We start from the raw sequence: 22,670 nt of genomic DNA, 5'->3' as shown, positions 1-22,670 counted from the left end.
ATACTTTTTATTTTCTTGAAACTGAAAGGCAGACGGGTATCATTACTCTAAACTACCTCAGTGATAGCCCAGCAGCCCAAAATGGCTGTGACCGAATTCTTAGTGATGCCAACGACACCTGCTGAAGGTTTGGCCCACGAGCTTTCAGTAAGCTGAGCAATTGCTGAGATGGAAATCAGACTCAAGCATCTGAAATGAGCGTCTGTTTTAAGACCCATTGAATTAAAGAGAAATCAGTTCCAAAAGACACTACATTACACACACTCTAGGCACGATACGCGTGAACATGATGTCTCTCACAAGTACATACACTCAGCTCGTCTCATCTGGTTTTCTTCCCAAGTCAGATGACAGTAAATAAAAACAATCCCGAATTTGCTAAAACGCCTCAGCGCCCCTTTGTTAGGTCTCTAAGGACACCCATCAGGCAGCAGCTGAAGGCAGCTCTGCTCCGCCAGCCCGCGCAGACCTACCCAGCCGCTCTGCCAGGTGCATGTAGACGGGGTCCACTCGCCTCATCGTTTTCACCAGGTCCTTCCTGCGGAACTTGATTTCTACCGTCCCCTCCGGTTCCAGGATGCCTCCTCTGATCAGCGACGGGAAAAGAGAAAAGAAAGGCACTTTCAGGTCATCAGACAAGGGGAAACACAGAACGGAATGGTGCAATGTTATCTAGAAAGTATGTAAAAAAAGAAGAGAAGGGTGGAGGGAGACAAAACAAAGAGAAAGAGAGAATAAGAAATAAAGAATCTCGGCTATTATTTATCCAGCACCACAGATGCACAGCAGGCTTCACAGAAACACCTCTATCCAACAGGACACAGCACAGCCGGTACAAGCAATGCTCTTTGCCGTCTCTTTTAAGTCGGGACCTGAAAGCTCTCTCCAAAGGTAGGTAAGCCTTGTGAAACAAAGCATTAACCAGCCATTTCCATCAGAGATGCTGCCCACTCCCCAGGTCAGAGACAGAGCAGAGCAGCACCTCATTTGAAACTTGGGTTTGGTAAAGAAAATCACTTCAGTCTTTCACTGCGAGGGCAGGAGTACCGGCGAGGAGGAAGGTCAGTGCTGAGGGTTACAGAACAGCAACAGCGATGAAGATTATTACAAATGCACAGCGGTTCTCAGGAACAGGATGACATATTTTGCAAAATCTCTTTCTTGCCTCCTGGAGCTCAAGGCCTCTAGAGTCCAACTACAGCTCTGCAAACCACACACGGTCCTTCCTGCTGCCCTGCAAGCCGGGGAGCTGGCCTGAGATCTCCGAGAGGCCAGCTCACACTGCCAGCATCCCAGAAGGGAACGGGGCAGGAGCAGCGGGAGGGAGCTGTTCCTGCGTGCATCCCGAAAAATGCTTGGTGGGGCAAGCAGCTTGTAGAAGTCCCGCTCACGCTGCGTCTGACTGTGAAGCGAACAGGCTCCACGTTCCTAAGTAGGAAAAGAACAGCAAAAACTTCTGACTTCCAGGAGGTGATCATTAGACAATGTTTGCTCAAGACGCAGGACATACCGAGGCCAAGGACCACACGTGTGTCTGTCTTGTTTCTGTAGAGAGAGGCAAGCATCCCATCGGGAGCAAAATTCAGCTGGGAAGGGCAAAGGAAACGGGCATCTGGAAAGGGCATCTTCTCAACTTCTCCCCACATACACTTTTTTTCCTCCCCTTGGAGAGGTTACCGAGGAGTTTAGCCCTGCTGAGACTGCAGGAGTTGAGAGGATGCCCTGGTAGCACAATATTCATGCTGTCCTACACACCTTCCTTCTACCTGCTACAGACAGCCCAAGCAGGGCTGGCTTTTTCCTCCTAATGATTCAGTCTCTCTGTATTTTAGAGATTCTTTAAAATATTTTTCTTTAAAACCTGCTTCCAAGAGTTTGCCTGTAGTTTTTTATCGTCAACCACCAGTAACTAGGACTTCAGTTACGCAAGTTGTATTTAATTAAAAAAGTGCAACTAGCCGAGTGCCCATACGACAGATAAAAATCCTAAGCACCAACACCTCTCGGTGTTTTGTGAGCATTAGGAAAAACCTTCAGAGAGGCTGGCTCACATTGGCTACAGAATTTACCCCCATCCAAGTCTGAGCCAGACTATCCGAATTGTCCTAGCTGTGATCCCTACACAGCAAACTCCTCTGAGACACGGTTACAGCTGGAAAGTGGTCACCTCCTTTCAGTAAAGAACTGCCACACGCTTTTCTGAGGGCTCTTCACTCGGCCAGGTGATTACGTCTCAGAGCAGGTGGTCACGGAGGGAGGAGAAGCTGCCATACCTGCTTTCTCGGTCTGCGTACATCTCCATATGACGGGGGTTGATGGTAGGGTCAATCACAGCCCAGGATCCTCCTCTCAGCTCCGCTTGCGGGGGGATGTAGATGAGCACAGGTTGGCGATACTCTCTCAGGCCGTCCACAATGTAGGCACCAAACTTGAGCACTTGGTCATACATGTCTGCAGAAAAAAAGGACACCGCGCTCAAGTCACAGCACGTCAGTGCTGCAGCCCTGCCACATTTGGTCAAACTGGGAAAAACCCCCCAATTACTCAGCTCTTCTAACCACCTCCTGCAAGCTCTGGCTGTGTTATCTGGACTTGGGCAAGACAAGACTGAGAAAGATGTTCCCTCATCCGTCCTGCTCCCAGACCATGGACCTCCACTCTGGAGATCTGGTCCGGTTACTGGAGATAATCCATCCCTCACTTCCCAGGCAAGCCGACGCGTGTTCCGGCAGTCAGGAAGTCAGGTCAGGTATTTCTGTACCGAACGCGCGCACAGCTGCCCAGCTGCAGCCGTACCACCGCAGACCCGTGTCACGATTCACCTGACGTCCGTGGCACACCTAACGGCAGCAGACCTTTTGCACATCTTTATAAAAATCAGCGCGTGGGAAGGGTTCTGATGAAAAATAGCATTCTTCTCCCGCATTAAAATCCGTTTAAGGCATTTTGCTCAAATTAATAAGAACAACTCCACTGGGTAAAGACGGTACCTTGAAAATACCAACCCCAAAGGTCGTTTAAATAAGAGAGAAAAAAGGAAGGCAACAGAATTTATATGAGATGATAGAGTTTGTAATGGAAACAGGCACCCTTGAATATATATATTTTGTTACATATAATTATATATAGAAGTACCAAATTAAATACACAAGAAATGAAAAACACTTTTCAGGATCACCTAGTCCATCTCTGCTCACACGGGACTGTACCCTACATTTCTTTCCCAGCACTTTTTAAAGCTTTCATTTAGAAATCCCAAACAACCTATCCACTACTTCTACAGGGGCATTTCCACAGCCAAATAGATGACATTTTCCTCAGGATTCAGCCAAACTCCCCCTCCTTCCCCATCCCCATTAATTTCACACTACTACTCCTTGCATCACCCTACGTAATCTCTCCGCTCCTTCGGGCTTGCTAGAAACAGCAGTAGGCTTTCCGTGGGGTTTTTAATTTTTTTTTTCCTTAGACACACTACAGGCATTCGTTTCTCCTCTCTCCCAGGACAGTATTTTCCATCCCCTTCATCACTTTTGTTCTTTGCTGTTCTTAGTTTGCCTTATTTTTTTTCTGGCTGTTAAAACACCAGTGCACACCGCAGAAAAGCGAAGTGGGCTGCGTGTACGCACCACGCACACATGCCGGCCTTCTGAAACGGTCCTGAACAGACTGAGACACTCATTCATCTGAAATCCTTACAATCACTGAGAAAGTCGTCGTTTTGTTTTAACAAGCACCCAAGAAAAGGAGTTTCATGTTATTTAAGAAGCATCAAATAATGAAGAGAAGAACAATTTAATTTCCTCTAATTGTGAATAAACACAAATTCCAGCAGAGACGGCGGGGACTGAGAACCAAACAAAACTCCAACCTTTCCCTTTGTCCTGAGCGAAGAAAAAAGACCTCAAAAGGGGTGACAAATTTATTACTAATTACACAATTATTTTATTATGTAGTGCTAGTAATAAACCACTTGAAGTACTTTCAGCTGATTCTAGTGTTAAGAAAATAATTGCTCAATTCAAATTATTTTAACTGAATTAATTCTTTACTAGACATTTTTTACTAGTGCTACATAATAAAATAATTGCGTAATTAGCAATACATTTTTCACTCCTGCCACGGGTATATATTTTACTCAGGTTAAGTGCAGAAAAAAGAAGTGCCACTTGTTTGACCAAGGCAGAAGAGGAGGAGCTCGATGTGCCAATCTCTCTCCGGTTTAGCAGGCGGCAGCAGCCAGGCGAGGGAATATTTCTGTGCCCACAATGCTTTCAGGATCAGACTGTCCAAGCCGTCCAGAAGCACGAACTTCACCGCTCTGCGCTTCTGTACAGTCACTCCTTTCGGGATCCTGCAAAGCAGCACTTCCCTTTTCCCGGAATGTCCCAGCAAGGGACTGCTCACTATTTTATACACGGACTGACGCCAACCGCCGGCTTCTCCTGCACGCCCCAAACTCCCCGCGAGGCCGACCGGTCTGCTGCTGCACCGGTCTCAGGTCTGGCTGCAAACGTCCCTGTTGTAGAGGATTTCCCCCCTTTTTTAAGGCAACAGCTTCCACTAGCAGAGACCGAGACTTCCGAGACAGGCTAGGGAAGGGTCTCCAGCTCTACCAGCAGCCCACTCTTCTGCAGGGGCTTCCCCTCCCGCCAACCCAACTGCTCAATCTGCCGACACCACTCCAGCAAAGTGGGGACTCTCAAAGAACGCGTGTTTTTAAGAGGTAAAACATAAGCAGAGTGGATGAAGATACTGAAAAAGCTGATAAAAGCACTGAAAAGACGACCCAAGACACCCGCCTGTTGTCCCCATGTCCCATCACCAGGACACACAGCCTCCCTGACTCACATCAGTATCGCACTCGAGTGCGAAACCGTGAAAAATTTGTCACACTGTGACCACTGCCTCTTACTCGCAGTTTTGCTGCATTTTCCACTCTTACAACAGAAAATTGCAGGTGGGAAACGATGCCAGGTCTCAGCGGCACGCAGTGCTCTGTGCTGGAGCTGCCCACGCAGCCCCTCGTGCCTGGGCAGGGCGCAGACGTTATAACCCGCTCACGCTGAAACGAACACTTCCGACGGTTAAAACAAAACCCAGTCGCTTCGTCGCCATCCGTGCAGCCAAGAACACCACGCGCGTCGGCAGAGCAGGCTGCTCGCAAAGCTGTTCTTGCAAAGTTGCTTACGTTGAGACTGGAAAAATTAAATACTGTATTTGTGGCTCAAATTTAATTGCTGTATTCATTTAAGCCTCAGCATAATAAGCCACTTTCAAGACAGAAGGGCTGCAGAAGGCCTCCAGGAAGAGAGTGGTGGCCGTTCCTCAGCAGGGCGGGCGGTGTTTGCAGCCTGTTCTCCGCCTGCTGAGCCGCGCTGTGCAGCAGCGTCTACCGTGCGCGGACGTGAGATCTGCTGGAAGCTGTTGTCGTGACGCCGTACGGGTAAGTATTGGCATTCAGGTGCATCCAGCACGCCGGAAAGGCTGCAGACGGCTTTTTGCATTTCCATAGCGCCAGGCAGCGTGCCCTGAACCTCCAAAGCTGGAACGGATCTCATCAGCTCGGCTGGATGATCAGATAGGACCCGAAGGCAAACGCCAGGCAGGAACGGGCTGCAGACACATCACGGCCCTCGTAAACCCGTTCCCTACACGCAACACCCTCATCCAACACCCAGGCAATCAGAGATGTAAACCAGCCTTTTCATTCTGCTGGAATTTCTTTTATTGTTATTTATCACCTGTCCCAGGAAAAAATAATAAGTAAAACATGAAAAACCAACGGCGAGTGACCCTGTAGCACAAGCAGCGCGGCGGTTTAATGTCGCGGGGATTTGCATGCTATCAAACTATTCATGCCGAGTCCAAGACTCCGGTGCTAATTTCCAGGAAATTTCACGCTTGATGTCTCCCCGTCGTGGGTCACTGCCGGTTCGCCTAAATAAACCACTTCCAAATGGCTCCTCCATCTAAATATTCAAGCCAGTTTTTATAATTTAATTTTGCATTATGCTGAATAGCCTTCCGGCCAGACAGAGCGCACTGGGGGAACCACCGACACCATTGTGATACGCCTTTATTTATGGCTTTATTTATTTATTTTACGGCTTGAATTAGACCTCCTAGGCTGACTGGTAAAGAGAGGGGGGTTTTTTCCTCTCTTTTTTTTTTTCCTCCCTCCGCTAATGTCAATTTTCAGCATAGCAAGAGCTGTCTCTAATCTTTTCCTACTCATTACACACAATTTTGGAGTCATTTTACCCACAGTGCCGTCGGCTCCTGGCAGCGTGTTTGTGTGCACTGAGGGGTGGCATAATTGTTTATTTTCCCTCCCTGCATAATCCCCAGCCAGCACTGAAACCAAAACTGCAAACAACTCCCCAAGGGACACCGAGAGCGTCGGGAGAGACCAACGCTCGCCATGCAGGCCCCACCAGCAAACGACACACCGGGAAACGCACGGAGCGAGGTGCAGCGGCTCTGTTCTTCCCCGCTCCGCCGCGGCGCTCTCCTGCTACCGGCCGGGGGATGTGCAATGTGATCGTTACCGTCCTCGCGCCGCCTCTTCCACCTTGGGCCCCGGGCCGCAGCTCCCAAGCCAAACTCCGTTTCTGCGGAGCCCAGCAAAGGGCGCCGGCGAAGGCAACAGGCCTCGCAGCACAGTGAGGCAAAATAACGTTCAGTGAATGCTCCATTACATCAACAACACCCCCCTAAGCTTCGTGGTACGGAAAGCAAGTCACGCAGGGCGTGCGGTTCCAGCGATGGAGCAGAAACCATCCTGAAAGGTAACAGGTATTTTCCAGAGGAAAGACTTTTTCCATCTTTTGCCATTTTCCATCTGCAGCTCAAAGGCATTGCTCTGCCCCGCTAACAAGGCAGCAGAGCAAGCCAGCCTTGGCCACCCCGTCAGCCCTCCCAGGGCAGGAGCTTTCACCATGTTAGTGGATCTAGAAGTTTTCCTCACGCAGGGAAGAGGCCGTCATCTTTCGCTTCTTTAAATTTTATTGTAGCAATCTCACATTCTTGGCACTTCGCTATATTTAAGGCAGCGATACGTGGTGCAAAAATCTAACTGCTGGTATATCAGCTGAGCAGTTTTACAACTGTTCACACGAACACCACCACCACCACAGCCAACTGGGAGACGTCCCTGACAGGACGTCACAGTGGGAAAAACCGTCAACGAGACAACGCTTCCCCTTGACAGAGTGTGCCTGTACATTTTGGATACGCAGTAATGTTGGCTTATCCAGCCCCAATTTTAAGCTGAGGCAGAAGGATACACAGCTCCCCACGCAGAAGGGGTTTCCTGAGATTAGTCTTTACCTGGCCCAGGCTGGCAGCCTACTGCAGCACAGAGCATCCCCTCTCCAGCTGGTTGGGCAACAACCTCGACCGACCTTCAGCAGAGCCGGGCAGAGCACTGCCGTGATTTTGGAAGGCTGACTTGTCCGAATGCTCTGGCAGGCCCAGAAAAGCGTGCCCTTACAGGCATTTCTAAGGGAGGTCACATATTTGCCATGGAAGAGGGGGGCTGAATGCAGACTGCATCAAAGACGGGTGAAGCAGATCCGCTCTGCAAGTTCATGGGCGCAAGCTGTCACCAGAGCTAAGCCAGTCTAGCAGCTGGCTGCTGCCCAAAGACAGGACCTGCTTCTGTCCCTTGCCACACGCTCCCACTGCGGCTCTGTCCCCAGAGAACTGCTTCAGGATGCTAAACCACAGCTAGTGCCATTGGATACGCCACAGCGGTGCCCTCGGCAGGAGAAGAAAAGCGGGACAGCACTGAAAGGGGATCCAAGTTGATGGTTACCTTTCATTCCACCAGAGAAGCCTCTCCAGTTCGCAAAGACCATCAGGGGCAGCCCTTCTCTGTTAAAGTCATTGATAGCCTGCGCCGTCTTAAAAGCAGAGTCAGGGAACCACACCTGGCCAGCCTGCTGGATTATCTGTTGGGAACAGAGAAAACTGTTAAGCCTTGAGACACACAACCATAAGAGTCAGCATCAAGATACAGGAATGGATGCAACACGAGCTGTGGGGTGAAATTAACAACGAGGAACGCAGCACATGAAATGCTTAGGATCTGCTTGCCCATGGAAAAATCGGGACAATCCCTTTGTCACCAACATCAACAGCAGCGTTCCCACTGGTTTAGCTAAGAACAGAGATGGTATGGAAAGCCTGATACTACGGCTGCTGTAAGAAGGTGAAGGAGAAGAAGAAAGGGAAGAGGATGTGCAAAGGAGAAAACCCCAAAGAGATGACGTAGGGGCAGAGCTGTGAAATCAGGCAGGAGAAAAGCAGAATGTCAGAGCATGAAACACTATGGTCACAACAAGAGAACAGGGGAATGTTTTTTGCTTGCCAGACCTCCTGGGCCCCATTCCCTGCAGCTCACCCAAGTGACAGAGAAGCAGGACTGCTGGGGAACGCGTCTCCCGTACCAACTGCCAGCACAGCTGCCCACTCGCTGCTCCCAGCAACCGCCATGCCTTAGCACCTCGCCAGGGAACAGCTGAACATTTTGTCCCATGTTTGGGGCGGGGGGGACCCCATCAAAACAAGCGCTCTTTCCACAGAGACGTTTGCAGAGAACAAGCAAACAAGCGAGAACACGTTCAACCCACCTTGGCCTCCGAGTCCAGGTTTGCGGGATCAGCAGGGATGCTCAGCTCCACCGTCCTCGTTTCTACGGCAACTACTCCTACAGGTATTCCTCCCAGCCTGGGAACATGAGAGACAAATCAAAATTTGTATTTTTCCTGTTACAAAAATAGACATTTTTTTTCCAATTTCCATCAAAATACCCAAGAGAAACAAATAATGCAAGCAAACGGCGGAAGAAGCATTCTGGCCTTTTTGAAGAGTTTAGGCACGCGGCTAGATTTCAGAGCAGAATTTACAGTTCTCAAAGCAAAATCTGGTTCTAAAAATGAGTAGATATCTCACTAAAAATTAAACAGAATAAACCAAAGCCCAAAGTTTGAAGGACAGAGCTGCATCTCCACCGCCCCTCACCTGCTGCCACACCGATTTCGATACTGATGGCCCTAAGCACAAAATCAACACGCAGAGCCCAGGTTGCCCAAGCCCGGTTTTCACGAGCGCCGTCAGCTGATGGAATACATCCACAGGCCGCACGGCTAAGCAACGCTGGCGTCTCAGCCGCTCTAAATCCCCACTGCTTACAAAAACTCCCTCTCCCAGGAGGGCAGGGTGAATGACGGGTAAAAGGCCTGGGTTTGCCCGTCAGTCTCCTCCCCAGACCCTCCGCCGCAGGGGGACTGCAAGGGCGGGAAGGATGCGGGGACACAGGGCCGGGCAGGGAGCGTAGGGACAGGGGAGGATGCTCAGCTCTGCTTTCCACAGCACGTAACCGTCGCTTCACACAAAAGGCATCTCGCTTGCGACGCCGACTGCGTCCTCCCAGGATGGGGTCCCAGCAGAGCCCACACGCTCTCCTCAGCCACCTCAAGCCGGATGACACGCGCTGCGGGCAGAAAAGCGACAAGGCCCGCGTGCACTAGGGGGTTGAAAATATTCCCATTCCTGATGATTAAGAGTCTGCCTGGAAACCCATAATTGCAGAAGCCGTCTTAAATCGGTAACTTATAACTTCTGTATTAGGGCCCATGTGACCTAATAAAGAACATCTTTATCCAAGTATTACAGTTATTTATTGAACTTGAAAACAGCTCAAAACAACTTCTGTTTTCCATTATACTTCATATAAATTTTATCAGGCTAGCACATGAAGATGCTACATCTTGTTTTATAGTGTGTCCCTGGACAAGTTGCCATAGAATAATAAAAGACAATTTACAGCCAGCAGCACACATATTCCAAACATACATACAAAAGATGAGTTTTGGCAGCACTTAGAGTAACAATCCCAGAAGAATACATTCATATTTGTTTTTTCAAAACGCCACTGCTCTTGAAAGCAGCCAGTTTCATTTGTGTTATATATCCCTGTGTGTGAGAGCCCAGAGCAGCCTGGACTTTGTCAGAAGAAAGGGACAGCAGTGAAGCTGAGCATGGGCCCGGACAGAGACCTGGCCTTGCCCAAGCACTGGTTTCTCCCCCCTTCCCACCCCCAGTACATTGCTTAACATAAAAGCCTTTACATAATCACAGGACGTTGGGAGATAAAGCTTTAGAGTGCCATGGATGGCAGAGAAAAACACCCAAGTGTAACAGGTCACAGGAGATCCCAATGTTACGTGCTGCCATGAGGAGTGGGGTCAGGAGGTATTTTTGGCTCCTCTCAGACAGTATTCTGAGTGGAAAGGGTCTCTGGGGTAATAGCACTCAGGCCCCTGGGACCAGCGGTGTCAGAGACGTGGAACTCCAAGGCAGCAGAGCACACCCACGCCCCTCTGGCTCAGCAGCAGCTCATCTCCAGCCGGGCTTGTGCCATCCAAACATCACCATGTTGCTCTGTCCTGAGCACTGACTCCTGCCCTGGTATGGTACCTGAGGAAACAGGTACGTTTCTCCGTATCACGTTCTGCACTAGGATGGTCCAAAGGCAGTTCCAAACCCATCAAAGATCCTCAAAAGTTTTAAGAGAAGAGCAACAGAGGGACATTTCGCGGGAAGCCTCCTTCAGTTACTAGGCAGCATTTCATTGACATATTAGGGTGGCTCCTGACGGCCATTTTAGAGGTGTCCAGAAGGAACACAACCCTCTGATAAGTTGCACACGAGCTTCAGCAAAGGCCATGAGCTCTGCTATCTCACAGCATGACCTCTGACTGGTTACGACTCTGCAGAGCTGTGGCTTTGAGGAGACCAAAAGAGAAATGGGAGCTCCCAGTGCCAAATATTCTGAGACCACGTGTGCTATCAACATAATGGAGATACAAAACAGCATTCATGGCTACACTGGCTGGGAGTCCAGCTGGCTATCCCAGTTGTGCCGTGTGTTCAGAAAGAGCGGCGCGTCTCCCTGTCTCCCGCTGAACCCTCCAGCAATCAAACACAGCATCACCAGGGATACCCTGATACTACGGTCAGTCCTTCCGTCACCGACCTGGTGAGGCTAGAGGCTGATGGAGTCACACTCAGGGGTGGCCAAAGGATTTCCGGAATTGTAAGCATTATCAGGTGATTTGGATTGTTGGCACTGTGACACTGACAGTATGGGAGGTGAAAGACCTGTAAAAGATTTTTCTTTGACGCAGACTTCTGCTAGGAACTAAGGCACCCTGAACTAAGGCACCCGTCATGGCCCGGCACCTCCAGGATCCCACTGAGGCACTGCAGGTTTTTTTTCTCCCCTTTCACTTGTTAACAAAGAAAAAAGCCTTGTTGACAATTAACCAAAAATACTGACACCACTTAGGAGGTGGAAGTCTGCTGGAGGCAGGAGCATGAAGCTCTGTCTTGAGAGGAGAGCTGGCGGTAGTCTGGGGAGCGAGGAGTGACAAAGGATGAGCACGCAGCGTTTGGACAGCTCAAGCACGTGTGGAAACTCAAGGGAGATAAATGTACTCCTTCAAAATGGCTTTATTCTGAGAGAAAGTAGACAATCAGGTCAGGAAACTCCCAGTGCCATTTTGGAGGGGGAAAAAAATAAAGGGAGAGACAATAAAAGAGGTGACTGAGGGGGTTTTGTGCCCAGCTCTGATTTGCATCCTGGCAAAATCCACAATCCTGTCTCCAGGCTGCTTCTTCCTGCCAGCTCTGAGAGTTCACAGACCTGCTGCACCAGGAATGATCTGTGCTGCAAATATTTTCACAGCACAGACGTACACCTCAAGGCAACGGGGAACGCTTTAGAACCCCGCACGGGTCACTTTGCAGCAGGGTAAGGGGAAGCGACTCCCTGGGGAGCAGCCGAGTGCCACAGGTCTGGAGCTGCACATCTCTGCATTGTGAAAAGCAACAAAGATCAGCTGGGGTGGGTGCTCATTTGGAAAATGCTGAAAGTTCTTCCACACAAACCTCAATGTTAAGCTCTCCTCTATGCCAAGTTTCTTGCAATTTGCTCTAGTTTAAGCTGAACTTTTCTCGCAAGTCAAATAAGATTGCAAAACAATAAACTGCGTAATGTACCTCCAGGTAAGTCAGAGCGGCGCGAAGGCCTTGCTACGCAGCCATGTACCTAGGGAAGCACGTGCTGCCTGCCATGATTTGTAACAATACCTCTCTTTTTGGCTTTTCTGCATGTTGAAGCTGTCACCTCCACACAAAAGAGGAGAAACGATCAGACCGTGCTTCACTCGTGTGGTAAAGAAGTATCCTAACTCAAGTAATGATTTATTTTTACATACAGCCATAAACTTTCAAAGGGAGTTCTAGAAAAATGCAAAGCATAACGAAAACTGGATTTCTACAAACGTCTGAAATGCCTCGTAGAATTTACCTTGCTCTACCAACCACAACCGTCTGCGCCCAGGGCTGCATGATCTCCAGGAACGAGCCATTGTCAAAGAAACCACTTAGCCACTGTCCTTTTTGACCTGAAAGGAAGGGAAAAAACCAGAAATATCACAGGAGAGAGGAGGGAGCAAAGGAAGGAGAGAGAATATCAAAGGAGCAACTGAAATTTGCTTAAAAATGCCAACTGGAGAACTTGGCACTGTCTTTTTATTTATTTATTTTTAAATATATTGTAATACAAGGGAACATTAGACAGCTGAGCATTTGTCTGCCTTCAGCCATCATGTCTTATTTCATTTGCTAGGCTGCATAAAGACAGTCATTTATCAGCAAAAGCATCATTTATTGTTAAACGATGGGGTTCGGATAGCAGAGGGACTTCGCATGCTTTTAAATAAATAACTCTGTTTTTCAAGACACCGCAAACATTTATCAAAAGGCAGTAAAGTCATCAAACATGTTTTCCAAAGTGCCTCTTTCTGTTCTAAAACTTATCTGACATTCTCCTCCTGATTCTGCTTAATCTTTCCTTGAAAAAAAAGAACGCTGAAGAAATTCAGGAACTAAATGTAAAGATTTCTACGGTATTTTAAACCTATTCCACACACCAGCACGTGTTTCACACATTCTTTTAGGAAACCTGAACTGAAGCACTCTGAGACCCAGCACCCTGGGTCAGACCACAGCTACCAGCCCTGTTTCTCCTGCTCAAAGGCGGCAGCAGCTTCCTAACGCTTCAGAGAAATCAAACTGTTTGGGAAGAGCACATTACCAAGATGACAGCGCAGTTCCAAGAGAAATAAACTTCTCCTGCCCCTTGCAGACAACCAGCTTCTACCCTGAAGGATGAGGGCTCGATTCCCCTGATGACGCTGATTATGAACTAGCATTATTCGCCCCTTATATACAGCCAGCGCGGTATCAGAGTTGGGGTTCCTCCTGCATCCCAAACTCCAATATACAGACAATACATCTCCATCCCACGTGCAGCAACAGATCTGTACGCTAACAATCCACACACATTCCCCCAAATAAAATTCTCAGGATAACAACTACCCCTACAGGAAGGGGGTGGCAGTTTACGGTGCATTTCTCTACATTGCACCCGTGTTTTTAAGTGGACTCAGAAGACACTATGGATGAGTTCGGCCTCACGCCGCCGACCTGTGCAGCAGCACAGCGCTGTTTCCACTGTCCAGCCAGGAAGACCGTGGCAGGAAGGTTTTCCAGTATTTCAGTGTGGACCCTGCTCCAGTGAACAGGTAAAGACACGACGAAGAGCTCTCATCTGGGCTGACTGCTGATGCTGGACTGGGGAGTGACAAGATTTGCAGACGCCTCTCTCTCTCTGCAGTCCTCCAGCCTGATAAGCTGTATATCCCAAAGCCAAGGCATCGCAATACTCTGCCCACCCAGACAGTTACAGAAATCACACCTCCCGGGGGACACCTGCTTCCCACTGGGGCTTCACAAAGCTCTGCAAAAAAAAAAACAACCCAAAACCCAACAAACCAAGCCCAAATCCCTCCCAGCTTTACCCCTTGGCACATGGCTTCTGAGGAATGCTTTAATCTGAGCAAGCACCTCTGCTTCTGCAAACCCAAGTCCAAAACCAATTAAAAGTGGAGATCCAAGCAAGCTAACCTCTGCTGACTTAAACAGGATGGAGAGTGTTTTATCAAGACCAAACTTGTAATTACTGTGTTCTACATTCCTTGCCTCCGTGGCCCCACTGTAAAATGTGACCATCCATTTCAAAATTATCTCTTTATCGTGAGCCCAAAGCTGATCGTTTAGATTCTGGCCTCGTGTCGTGCGTCAGTTTGAAGAATATCACGGCAATATCTCCTCTAATAAATGGCTTTAACTTTTCACCTAGGAGATATCTGCTTTAACTTATCACAGGGAATCATCTGCTTTCCTTAACGCTTCCACTAAATTAAAATCTGAAGTCACTCGATTTGGAAGCCAGCGCTAGCTGCACTCAGACAGCTGGATGAATTACTTGAGAGATGATGGAAAAATATTATCCAAAACCAGAAAACTTAGTTTATCACAAATCTCATTTTAGCCCCCCAAACCCATTAATAACAGCAGGCGTAATGGTCACCCAGTTTGCAGCTTGTACCTACACAGGCTGCACAACCCCAAAAGCGTGCGTGGGGCTTCAGTGGTTTGCGGTGTTTCCAGTATAATTATTTACCAAGATCTGCAGGAATTCTGCAGTTCCTTTAGCGTAAAGACCTTTGTATGTGGACTTTTCTCTGAACCTTAAAAAAACCCAAACCTATAAAAGTAACTAATAATTGCAAGTGTCCTCAAGCACATGGTATTTTTATATATTATATTTAATTTGTTTAGAACTAACTACTTTATAAGCTCTGAAATATATCTGGATTGCAGCTGTAAAGCCTTGGTAAACAGGCTCAAAAGAAGACACATTATGGCCTATCCCGGCCTCAAAGATCCACCTACTTGGATTTGGGCGTCCAGCCAGCATCCAGCGAGGGTCATAGGGAGTCTTGGTCGGAACAAACTCTATGGTTCTGTCTATAGGATCCTTGACTTTGAGGATAGGAACAGGGCTGTAGACGCTCTAAGAGAAAAAGAAAAATATTGAAGGAAGTAATTCTCCTTCACGGCTTTGCACCAACCACCAGCTCTAAAGGACCTGGTCAGAGGCCCCCCTGCGACCGACAGGAACCCAGAGCCTCGGGAAGGGCCCGGGGAAGCTTCCAGGCTATTCCATATGCTCTCACACACCCTCCTTTGCCATCACATGGCCTGCATTGTACTTCGTTTGCTCTTGAACTCCAGGCACAGCCAGCATTAGCGAGGGGTTGCAGTTTAATTTCTGAAAGGTGACAGGCCACCTGACTCATTCTACGCACTCTTTCCCGCAGGAAGGTGACCTGCCTGTTCTTGCTGCTGCCTTCCTGGCTGCAGAGCAGCTTCCACATATACATCAACTCCTACAAACTGCTGCCTCAGAGGGGAACTTTGAGTCTTTTCAGCAAGAGACAATCCATCGCTTACATAAAATCCCGCTGCCCGGCGAGCCGAGGGCAGCGCGCCAGGGCAGTGAGGTGAAAGCACCCAAGGCAGCGCCAGGCTGTCCTGCATCCCAGTTCCTGCAGCACTTAAAGATAAAAACTACTTTGTGTACTTCAGAATCATAACGCTTAACAGCCTTGATGGTGAGCCTGAACCATCTTGCTACACTCTAGACAAATGCAGAAAAAACCCATATACAGAGAGCCCTCCACCCCCAAAACTCCGTGAACAAAGCGGATGGGTAACAGCACCCTGCGGGGCCAGGAGTTACCTTTGGCATGTAGGAAAGCCACTGCAGAATAGTGTAGACTCCTTCAAAATCATCACACACAGTGCTGTGCGTCACGCCGTTGTTGTGCATGATCTGGATTCCGCCCAGCTGGTTGTTGGAGGTATAAACTTCCCGTCCCAGCACCTTTTGAAAGGAAAACGGGGAAACCATCAGAGGACGGGATGTGGCGAGGAGGTGTTGGCTGAGGAGATACGTACCAGCCCGTCCCTGCAGCCAGTCACGATCGCGTCAACACCAAAAGATGGAGCAAACCACTCACAACAGAGCTTCCCAAGGCCTGTGTGCAGGCAAGCTCTTACGAACAGTGATCCCCAAGGGGAATGAATGATACACATGGGGAAACTGAGGCAGGGGGCAGGTACATGACTCGCCCCTCCCCAAGCAGCAATGGAGCTGATATGCAACCAAGTCTCCCGGGTGCTGACCCGGGCTCAGCCCACTAATTCAAAACTGCTCTAAGACAACTGGAAGGGTGGACTCATTAAAACCTTTAACTCGGGGAAAAAACCAACACCGAGCACAAAGATGGGCATAGCAAAGACAAGCTCTCGCCACCAGCTCCTCAGAGGGACTGGAAAGAATAAGACACTGACTGCTGGGCTTCCAATTCTCTTGCACAGCTCCATCTCTAATCTGAGCCCGGGCACCGCAGCTCTTTTCTCATTCTCCTGCTGTCTCTTTCCATTTGCCCTCTCCCTGACTGATACACTGATCTCCCGGTCACTCGGCTTTCTGCTCCGCTGAGTCCATATTACTAATAACACCTCTGCCACGGCCAGTTTACCTCATGAAGGCAGGAGCACATCATTACAAAATAAACTCATAACTTTGACATTCTAGCAAATACATGCCGTTTGTTATTTTTATGGGTTGAGTCTTTCTAACAGACAGAGGGCATTACCTACCTGCTTCATTTAGATCTTAAAAAAAAAAAAAAAAACCCTCAAACACACACAACCAACCTGCCCTCCCCCACCAAAGCACCGGCGCAGCTCGTTTGGGGAAGGGCTACCCCAGAGAGCAGCAGCGCAGAGGCCAAGGCAACGCAGTCCTTACGGAAGGGATGCTTAAGGACTTCATCCTCATCCTGACATCCTACAACGAGCTCTCAAGACATAACCCATCTCACCCACAGTACCGAGGAGCTCCGCGTTTCTCAGGATTTGACCTTTTGGGCTGAAAGTAAGAAGGCGTTAAAGGGATATGAAAATAGAAAAATTTGATCTGGTTATAAAACTACACTGGCTCAATCAGCTTTGTTCCTGCAAAACGTCAGTTAATCATGGCTGGGGTCAGAGAGCCACCGTGCCCCCCTAAAGCACTGCCTAACGGGCAGAGCACAACGCTGCCATTTCTTACCTCCAAATCTATTTCCCTTTGGAGGAGAAAAGGCCCAGTGGTCTGGCATTTCACAAAACTCAGCACAGGATTATCCTTCCAAAACTCCCCATGATACAGACGTCAGCTGAGGTTTAGGTACAGAAGAAACCAAGGCACAGAAGTTATGCACCAGCCCCAAATTTAGAAGTCAATGTAAGAATTGTGGGTTTGCACAGAGGTGCTCCTGGGTCTCCCTTCTGAGCTCAAACACCTTCATCTTCCTCTAACAAAATCAGTGCCACGAAAAGGCACGGTAGAAAAGACAGCAGCATAGATTTAGGCTGAAGGAAAAGAAAAGCGCAGGCCTCCAGATGTCAGGCACAAGCCTAGCTAAATGTTTTCCACAGAGAAAAATAAAAATAAAGGGGATTTAAACTCCCCATCTCTGAACTAACGCAAACGTACGTACATGCAAAACGGGCCTCTGCTGCTGCTTATCTGGAGACACCGCAGACAGCTCGGGTTTACCGCTGCTGAGGGGCAATGAGAACAGCCTGCTCGCGCCCTGAAATCCCTTTTTGGAGATCAAGATAAATATGCAGCTCCTTTCCTGAGTGCTCCAGACGCTGCGGTGAAGCAGCAGAGCGTTGTGAGGGGCTGCGCAAACGAAACCCCTCTGCAGCTCCGTGCCAGTGCAGTATTTACCTGTCAGCGCTCGGCAGCAGAGGCAACGCGGTCCCAAGCTGCGTTTAAAAGTTGTACTGCCGCGCGCCGGCTGCCTTCCTCTGTATGACACACGTCCTCGCACGTGCGCCCGCGCCGAGCGCAGCAGCAGGGATGGGTAACACGGGCACACGCGAGCTCTAAATCAGACCCCGACTTAAGCACAGCCCAAGCGCAAAGCTGCACCTCGTTGGAGGTGAAAAGGCACCGGAGGGCTAGCCAGCTTATAGATGACAACGGTTGGGCTTGAGAAGAAAACGAACGCCACAGCTCATCCATTCAGCGTTGCTCACCACCTCATCCCTGACCTCAGAGGACTGCATTTGTAAAGGCTGACAAGTAATTCAATCTCCAATTAACAATCTTAAATGGGGCAATGCATATTGCTGTATAAATGTTTCTGCAAGAAAATATCCAAGGGTGAAAGACAGTACAGCTGCTGGAGAAGTCCAAAACTGATGCTTCTGCAGTTAAAGGATCCGGATGTTCCTCAAGAAGATACAGTCAGCAGAGACATGAGAAATGTTGCTCTATCAGTTAGGCAAGTAATGCTGGAATCAAACTTGTGGGAGAAAAGACTGCACAGGATTAAATCCTGAATGTGATCTGAGCAGGGTCTGTCTCAAGGGTGAACTTCAAGAGCGGGGGTCCTCCACGGAGGTACACAGAGTCACAAAGCAGGAGGTTGAGGAATGAAAGTAGCATTAGCCCAGGGGTTAGAGAAGGCATCTGTTTAACAACCAAACACGTGCACAGCAGGGTTAAATTTGCAAAGCAGGTCCTTCCTCGCAGAAAGGTCACTAGTGCTCCAGGGAAAAGGCAAAGATGCAGCTACCAGTTGGCTGCATAGACCAGAGATCGTGAGAGGTGGGAAAGAACAGGTTCCACAATTTCAAAGCTGAGGCGCACAACACACATCTACCTGAATGTTGGCAGTATTTGACCCCGATCTTGTGTTTAATCCAATGGCAAAGACAGACATAAGAGTAGCCACGAACAGCAAAGCAGTTCACAGTAAGCCTGTGGCACCAGAAAATCTGCTTTGAATTGAAATTCTTTCCACCCCATGAAAGCTATAAAACCCACAAACCATGCTTCCGTCACCCAGAGCCTGACGTGCTACCAGTGGAAGGAAGCTGCTGTAGGAACCTGCTCCTTGCCTATGTGATGCCAAACAGCGTCCCAATTACCAGGGACCCAGGTTGGATTTGGGGAGCCACTCAGTCTCCCCTTCCCTCGCTCCTGAAGACAAACCTCTCCAGCATGCAGAAAGCTGTGCATTTGCCAGGGTACCCAGGAGAAAACGCTTCCGCTGCGCCCCCGTCTCAAGGAAAGGATGAAGAGATCAGTGAAGCGGTCGGAAGGCAATGCTAGACCTACAACGGCACGTGATAAAGCTCAGCCCACGACTGCAAGAACGCACACTGTTCTCCAGATAATGTAACCCCTGACACCGCGTGCTTACAAAATACACAGGCAGTATTGTCAACACTTCTCTCGTTTGGTCCCCCAATAGCCACTCTTCCTACCATAACGCGAAACCGCATTTCTTTTCACTTCAGATGATCTTTTGAGGAGTACAAAGGAGAGCCAGGATTCTAGCAGCTTTTCCAGACCGTCCTCCACAGGTTTCTAGGCATGTCATATGAATATTAACAATTTTCTAGCACTCAGACCCGTGATGACCAGCTGCTTTCTGTGCGCTCCTTTCAGAAGCTAAGCTGCTAGTTAGTTGAGACATTTGCCGTAGATGGTTCAGCTGCAAACTCCATTGGCTCCTACGTTTCATCAAAGATGAAAGATCTGAAAAAATGACAGCAGAGGGCTTGAATGGGAATCATTATGTAACATAAGTGCTGTTATTATTCAGAGCATATCATGTGTTTATATCAAATATAAGTGCCAGATTTTTATCTGAATAATTTCAATAATTGCAATTCCCATCCCACAGTTTATATTATCTGCCAGAAACCTGAAGCAGAAGAGGCACATGCGCGTACTATAAATAGCCTATTTTTCATAAACAGGCAGAAATGATCAAAACAAATGTCTCATCAGAAAACACAATGTAGGAACTTAAAACTTGACTGCTATTACGTGCAGTCAAGCCTCAGCAGATCTTAGAGCGCTCATTTCCATCACTCAGCTCTCCCCACACGTATCCTGTCATTAGAGGGTAACGCAGCAGCGACGCCGAGGAGAACGAAGCTGAGGTGGGACGCCAGCGAGCGCCGCGCCCCCGGACAGACCCGGTCCCGAGCCGTCAGCGTATTCGCACGGCGGCGCGAGCGCAGGGACCTCCTCTCCGCCGGGAGACGGAGGGCGCTTCTTGCATTCCTAATCTACGAACGTGTGCCGCTCCCGCACTTTTAATTTACGAGCGTTTGGTGGGGGACCCTCCTGACTTGGGAACATATTGGCTCGGTCTAATGCTTGGAGATTATTAAAGTCAGAGCTCTACTCCACTATCGAGTCTACAGATCTTTTATTTAGAAGATATGGTGCTCTAAATGCACAAAGAGCTCCCTGTCACCTTCACATTAAAGCCCCTAGTGCCTGGTAAATGGAATTATATAGCTGTCATCTCCTTTCCCCAAAGTTTTAAGAGTACAATGGGCTCATTTTTTCACACTCCATCCCAGCTTCAGAACTAAGAGACCTACTTTGTATTGATTTAAAGTCTCAGAAATAAATAAACCTGCTCCACCAATGTGATTCACAAGAAATTCATGATACACTATTGCATGATATATTTCAAGCTGTGGCTCCGGCTCTTTTTTCCCTTTGGTGAGCGATGGGGGAGGCGGGAGGCAGGGGAGGTGGGGGGAGCTGACAGCCTGACGGTTATTGGAGATGGCTACTGACTGCAAATCCAGGAGCGGGTCTTGCTGGTGGAGCCTTTTTCTTGCTTTAATTTGGCGAAATCAGAGGGGGAAGGGGAAAAAGCAATTGGACTTCACCTTGGAGGCGGCAGGGGAACGGCACCCAGACGGACATCGCGACTGCAGCCAGTCCTTCCGCACCTCCTTCTGCCTGGGGATCCCAAAGCCCCTCACCAGTCAAAGGGAGCAGCTTCACAGCTCAACAGATACAGAAGAGGCATCCTCTCTGTCTGCAGACTGGCAGAAACAGTTCTTCCACCTTGCAAGAATTTATGAGGATTTTGGAAAATTTCTGGATTGCAACAGAACATCAAATTTTGCAATCTTGAGATCTGAACAAATATCAGACAGGGTCAAGATGTCTGTTTCTGACTTCTGAAATATTTGTTGTAGGTATTAGAAATAAAAATTAATTTGGGAAGAAAAGTCAGTTAGAGAAAAATTTTTTTTCATTTGACAAAAAGAATCCAAATGAGAAACTCATCAAAACGGATACTTTTTCCGGAAGAGTTCCAATTTCAGTGAACTGGCATTTCCAAATGAAAAATGTCTTGTCAGAAATCTCCTGCCTAGCTCTCCTCTCCCGGCGCAGGGAGACCACGTGTTTTGCTCAAGGTCACTCCATCAGTCAGTGGTAAATCAAAAGGACTCAACACACTTCGCAACCCAAAATCACAGCCCCTGCTCTACATGGTGCAAACGCTCACCAACCCGTCTGCAGCAGGCAGGGCTCCCAGATACCCCTTTCACCAGGACAGCGACGCTTTCTTCACTTTGCAGCGTGGGTTTAGGCTTCATCACGAGCTACGTGACAACTCTCCAAGGCCATTCCCAGAGCTCCCACTCAGGTGTCCAGAACGGCAGGTAACTCCTCCACAGTTCCCTGCAGAGAAGACCCAGGGGCAGGTCACCCCAACACCCTCCTAGGGACACCCACGAGAGGGAAGGTCAGGACCACTTGTTCTGGTTCATGTTCAAAATGTGCCTCCTTCCATTCCACTCCAGTGGAACACCAGTTAACGCTCCAGTACTAACATACCCTGCAGGAACGGCAGGAACTGGGATACCATCCTGGTTACATGAGACACATGTAGAGTCCAGAGTACACAGGGGCTTCCCTGGAAGGTACGGAAGAGGTTTGCCAGGCAGAATATGGGTCACCATGCTAAACCCCTCTGTAGGGGAATAAATACACGCACAGCCCCACAGCACCGGCACCATCCACAGAGATAAACCGATCGAGATCCGTATTAAAAATGATAGAAGGAGGGAGGAAAAAAAAAGTCAACAGAAATCTATTAGACTTTCTTCCCTAAGCAAACATAAAGGGACTGATAATGCGGTGCCTGGAACGTAAATTGTCTCTAATGGGAACAATACACAAATACCACCACTTAAAGAAAGGCAATTAAAAATAAAATGGAGAAACGGAGAGCGGCGGTTGTTTATTTGCACTCGTCTGAAGTCCAGGCATCCATCCTGCTCACATTAATTTCTCTACACAGAGCAAAGACCTTTGTGCTACCACAGCCACAGCTGACACCAACCAGACGCTCCCAGTAGCTAACGCCTCTCACCGGCATTAAAATAAAGGAATTCTGCTCTCTTGCTGTTGCCAAATATTGCTAAACCGAGACTGACTCGTACAGCAGCTCTGCTCTGACCTTGGTCCTCAAATGAAACTGGGTGTGAGCAACGGTGACCTGTACCAGGGAGACCTCCAACAGCACCGAGGTCCTGGATGGCTTCCGAGAGAGCTGAAGGAACCAGCCTCCACCCATGACACCACCCTCGCGCTCACCACATCCGCCGGATCCACCCGCGGCACAGCGGAGTGGCCCTTCCCGCTACACCAGTGCTGGAGCCAAGAGCGGGGTAACCTTGGGGAGATCCACGAGAGGAACCACCGACAGCCAGTGCTGCCGAGGTGTCAACTCCTGTTTGACATTTCCTAGACCCTCTTTGATTAGCATTCTCAAACACCCCGCGCCCATACGTATCTT

General features: G+C 48.8%; 1 protein-coding gene across 7 annotated transcripts in view; it reads right to left on the bottom strand.

Moving 5' to 3' along the window:
* ACACA (acetyl-CoA carboxylase alpha) overlaps positions 1 to 22,670 on the bottom strand; it is a 129,186-nt gene that overhangs the window by 14,180 nt on the left and 92,336 nt on the right. For all 7 annotated transcript variants that reach the window (XM_086763185.1, XM_086763184.1, XM_086763187.1 and 4 more), the window contains 7 exons: positions 15,722 to 15,865; positions 14,872 to 14,992; positions 12,380 to 12,476; positions 8,637 to 8,733; positions 7,820 to 7,955; positions 2,274 to 2,451; positions 474 to 586 (listed from right to left, as the gene is read on the bottom strand). In XM_086763185.1, coding sequence (XP_086619311.1) covers positions 474 to 586; positions 2,274 to 2,451; positions 7,820 to 7,955; positions 8,637 to 8,733; positions 12,380 to 12,476; positions 14,872 to 14,992; positions 15,722 to 15,865 — 886 coding nt within the window. The remainder of the gene's footprint in view (positions 1 to 473; positions 587 to 2,273; positions 2,452 to 7,819; positions 7,956 to 8,636; positions 8,734 to 12,379; positions 12,477 to 14,871; positions 14,993 to 15,721; positions 15,866 to 22,670) is intronic.

The sequence above is a fragment of the Chlamydotis macqueenii genome, chromosome 19 (assembly GCF_036417535.1).
Source record: "Chlamydotis macqueenii isolate bChlMac1 chromosome 19, bChlMac1.mat, whole genome shotgun sequence".
NCBI lineage: Eukaryota > Metazoa > Chordata > Aves > Otidiformes > Otididae > Chlamydotis > Chlamydotis macqueenii.
Note: the sequence above shows the minus strand (reverse complement) of the source record. Positions and strands in the feature narration are given on the sequence as shown.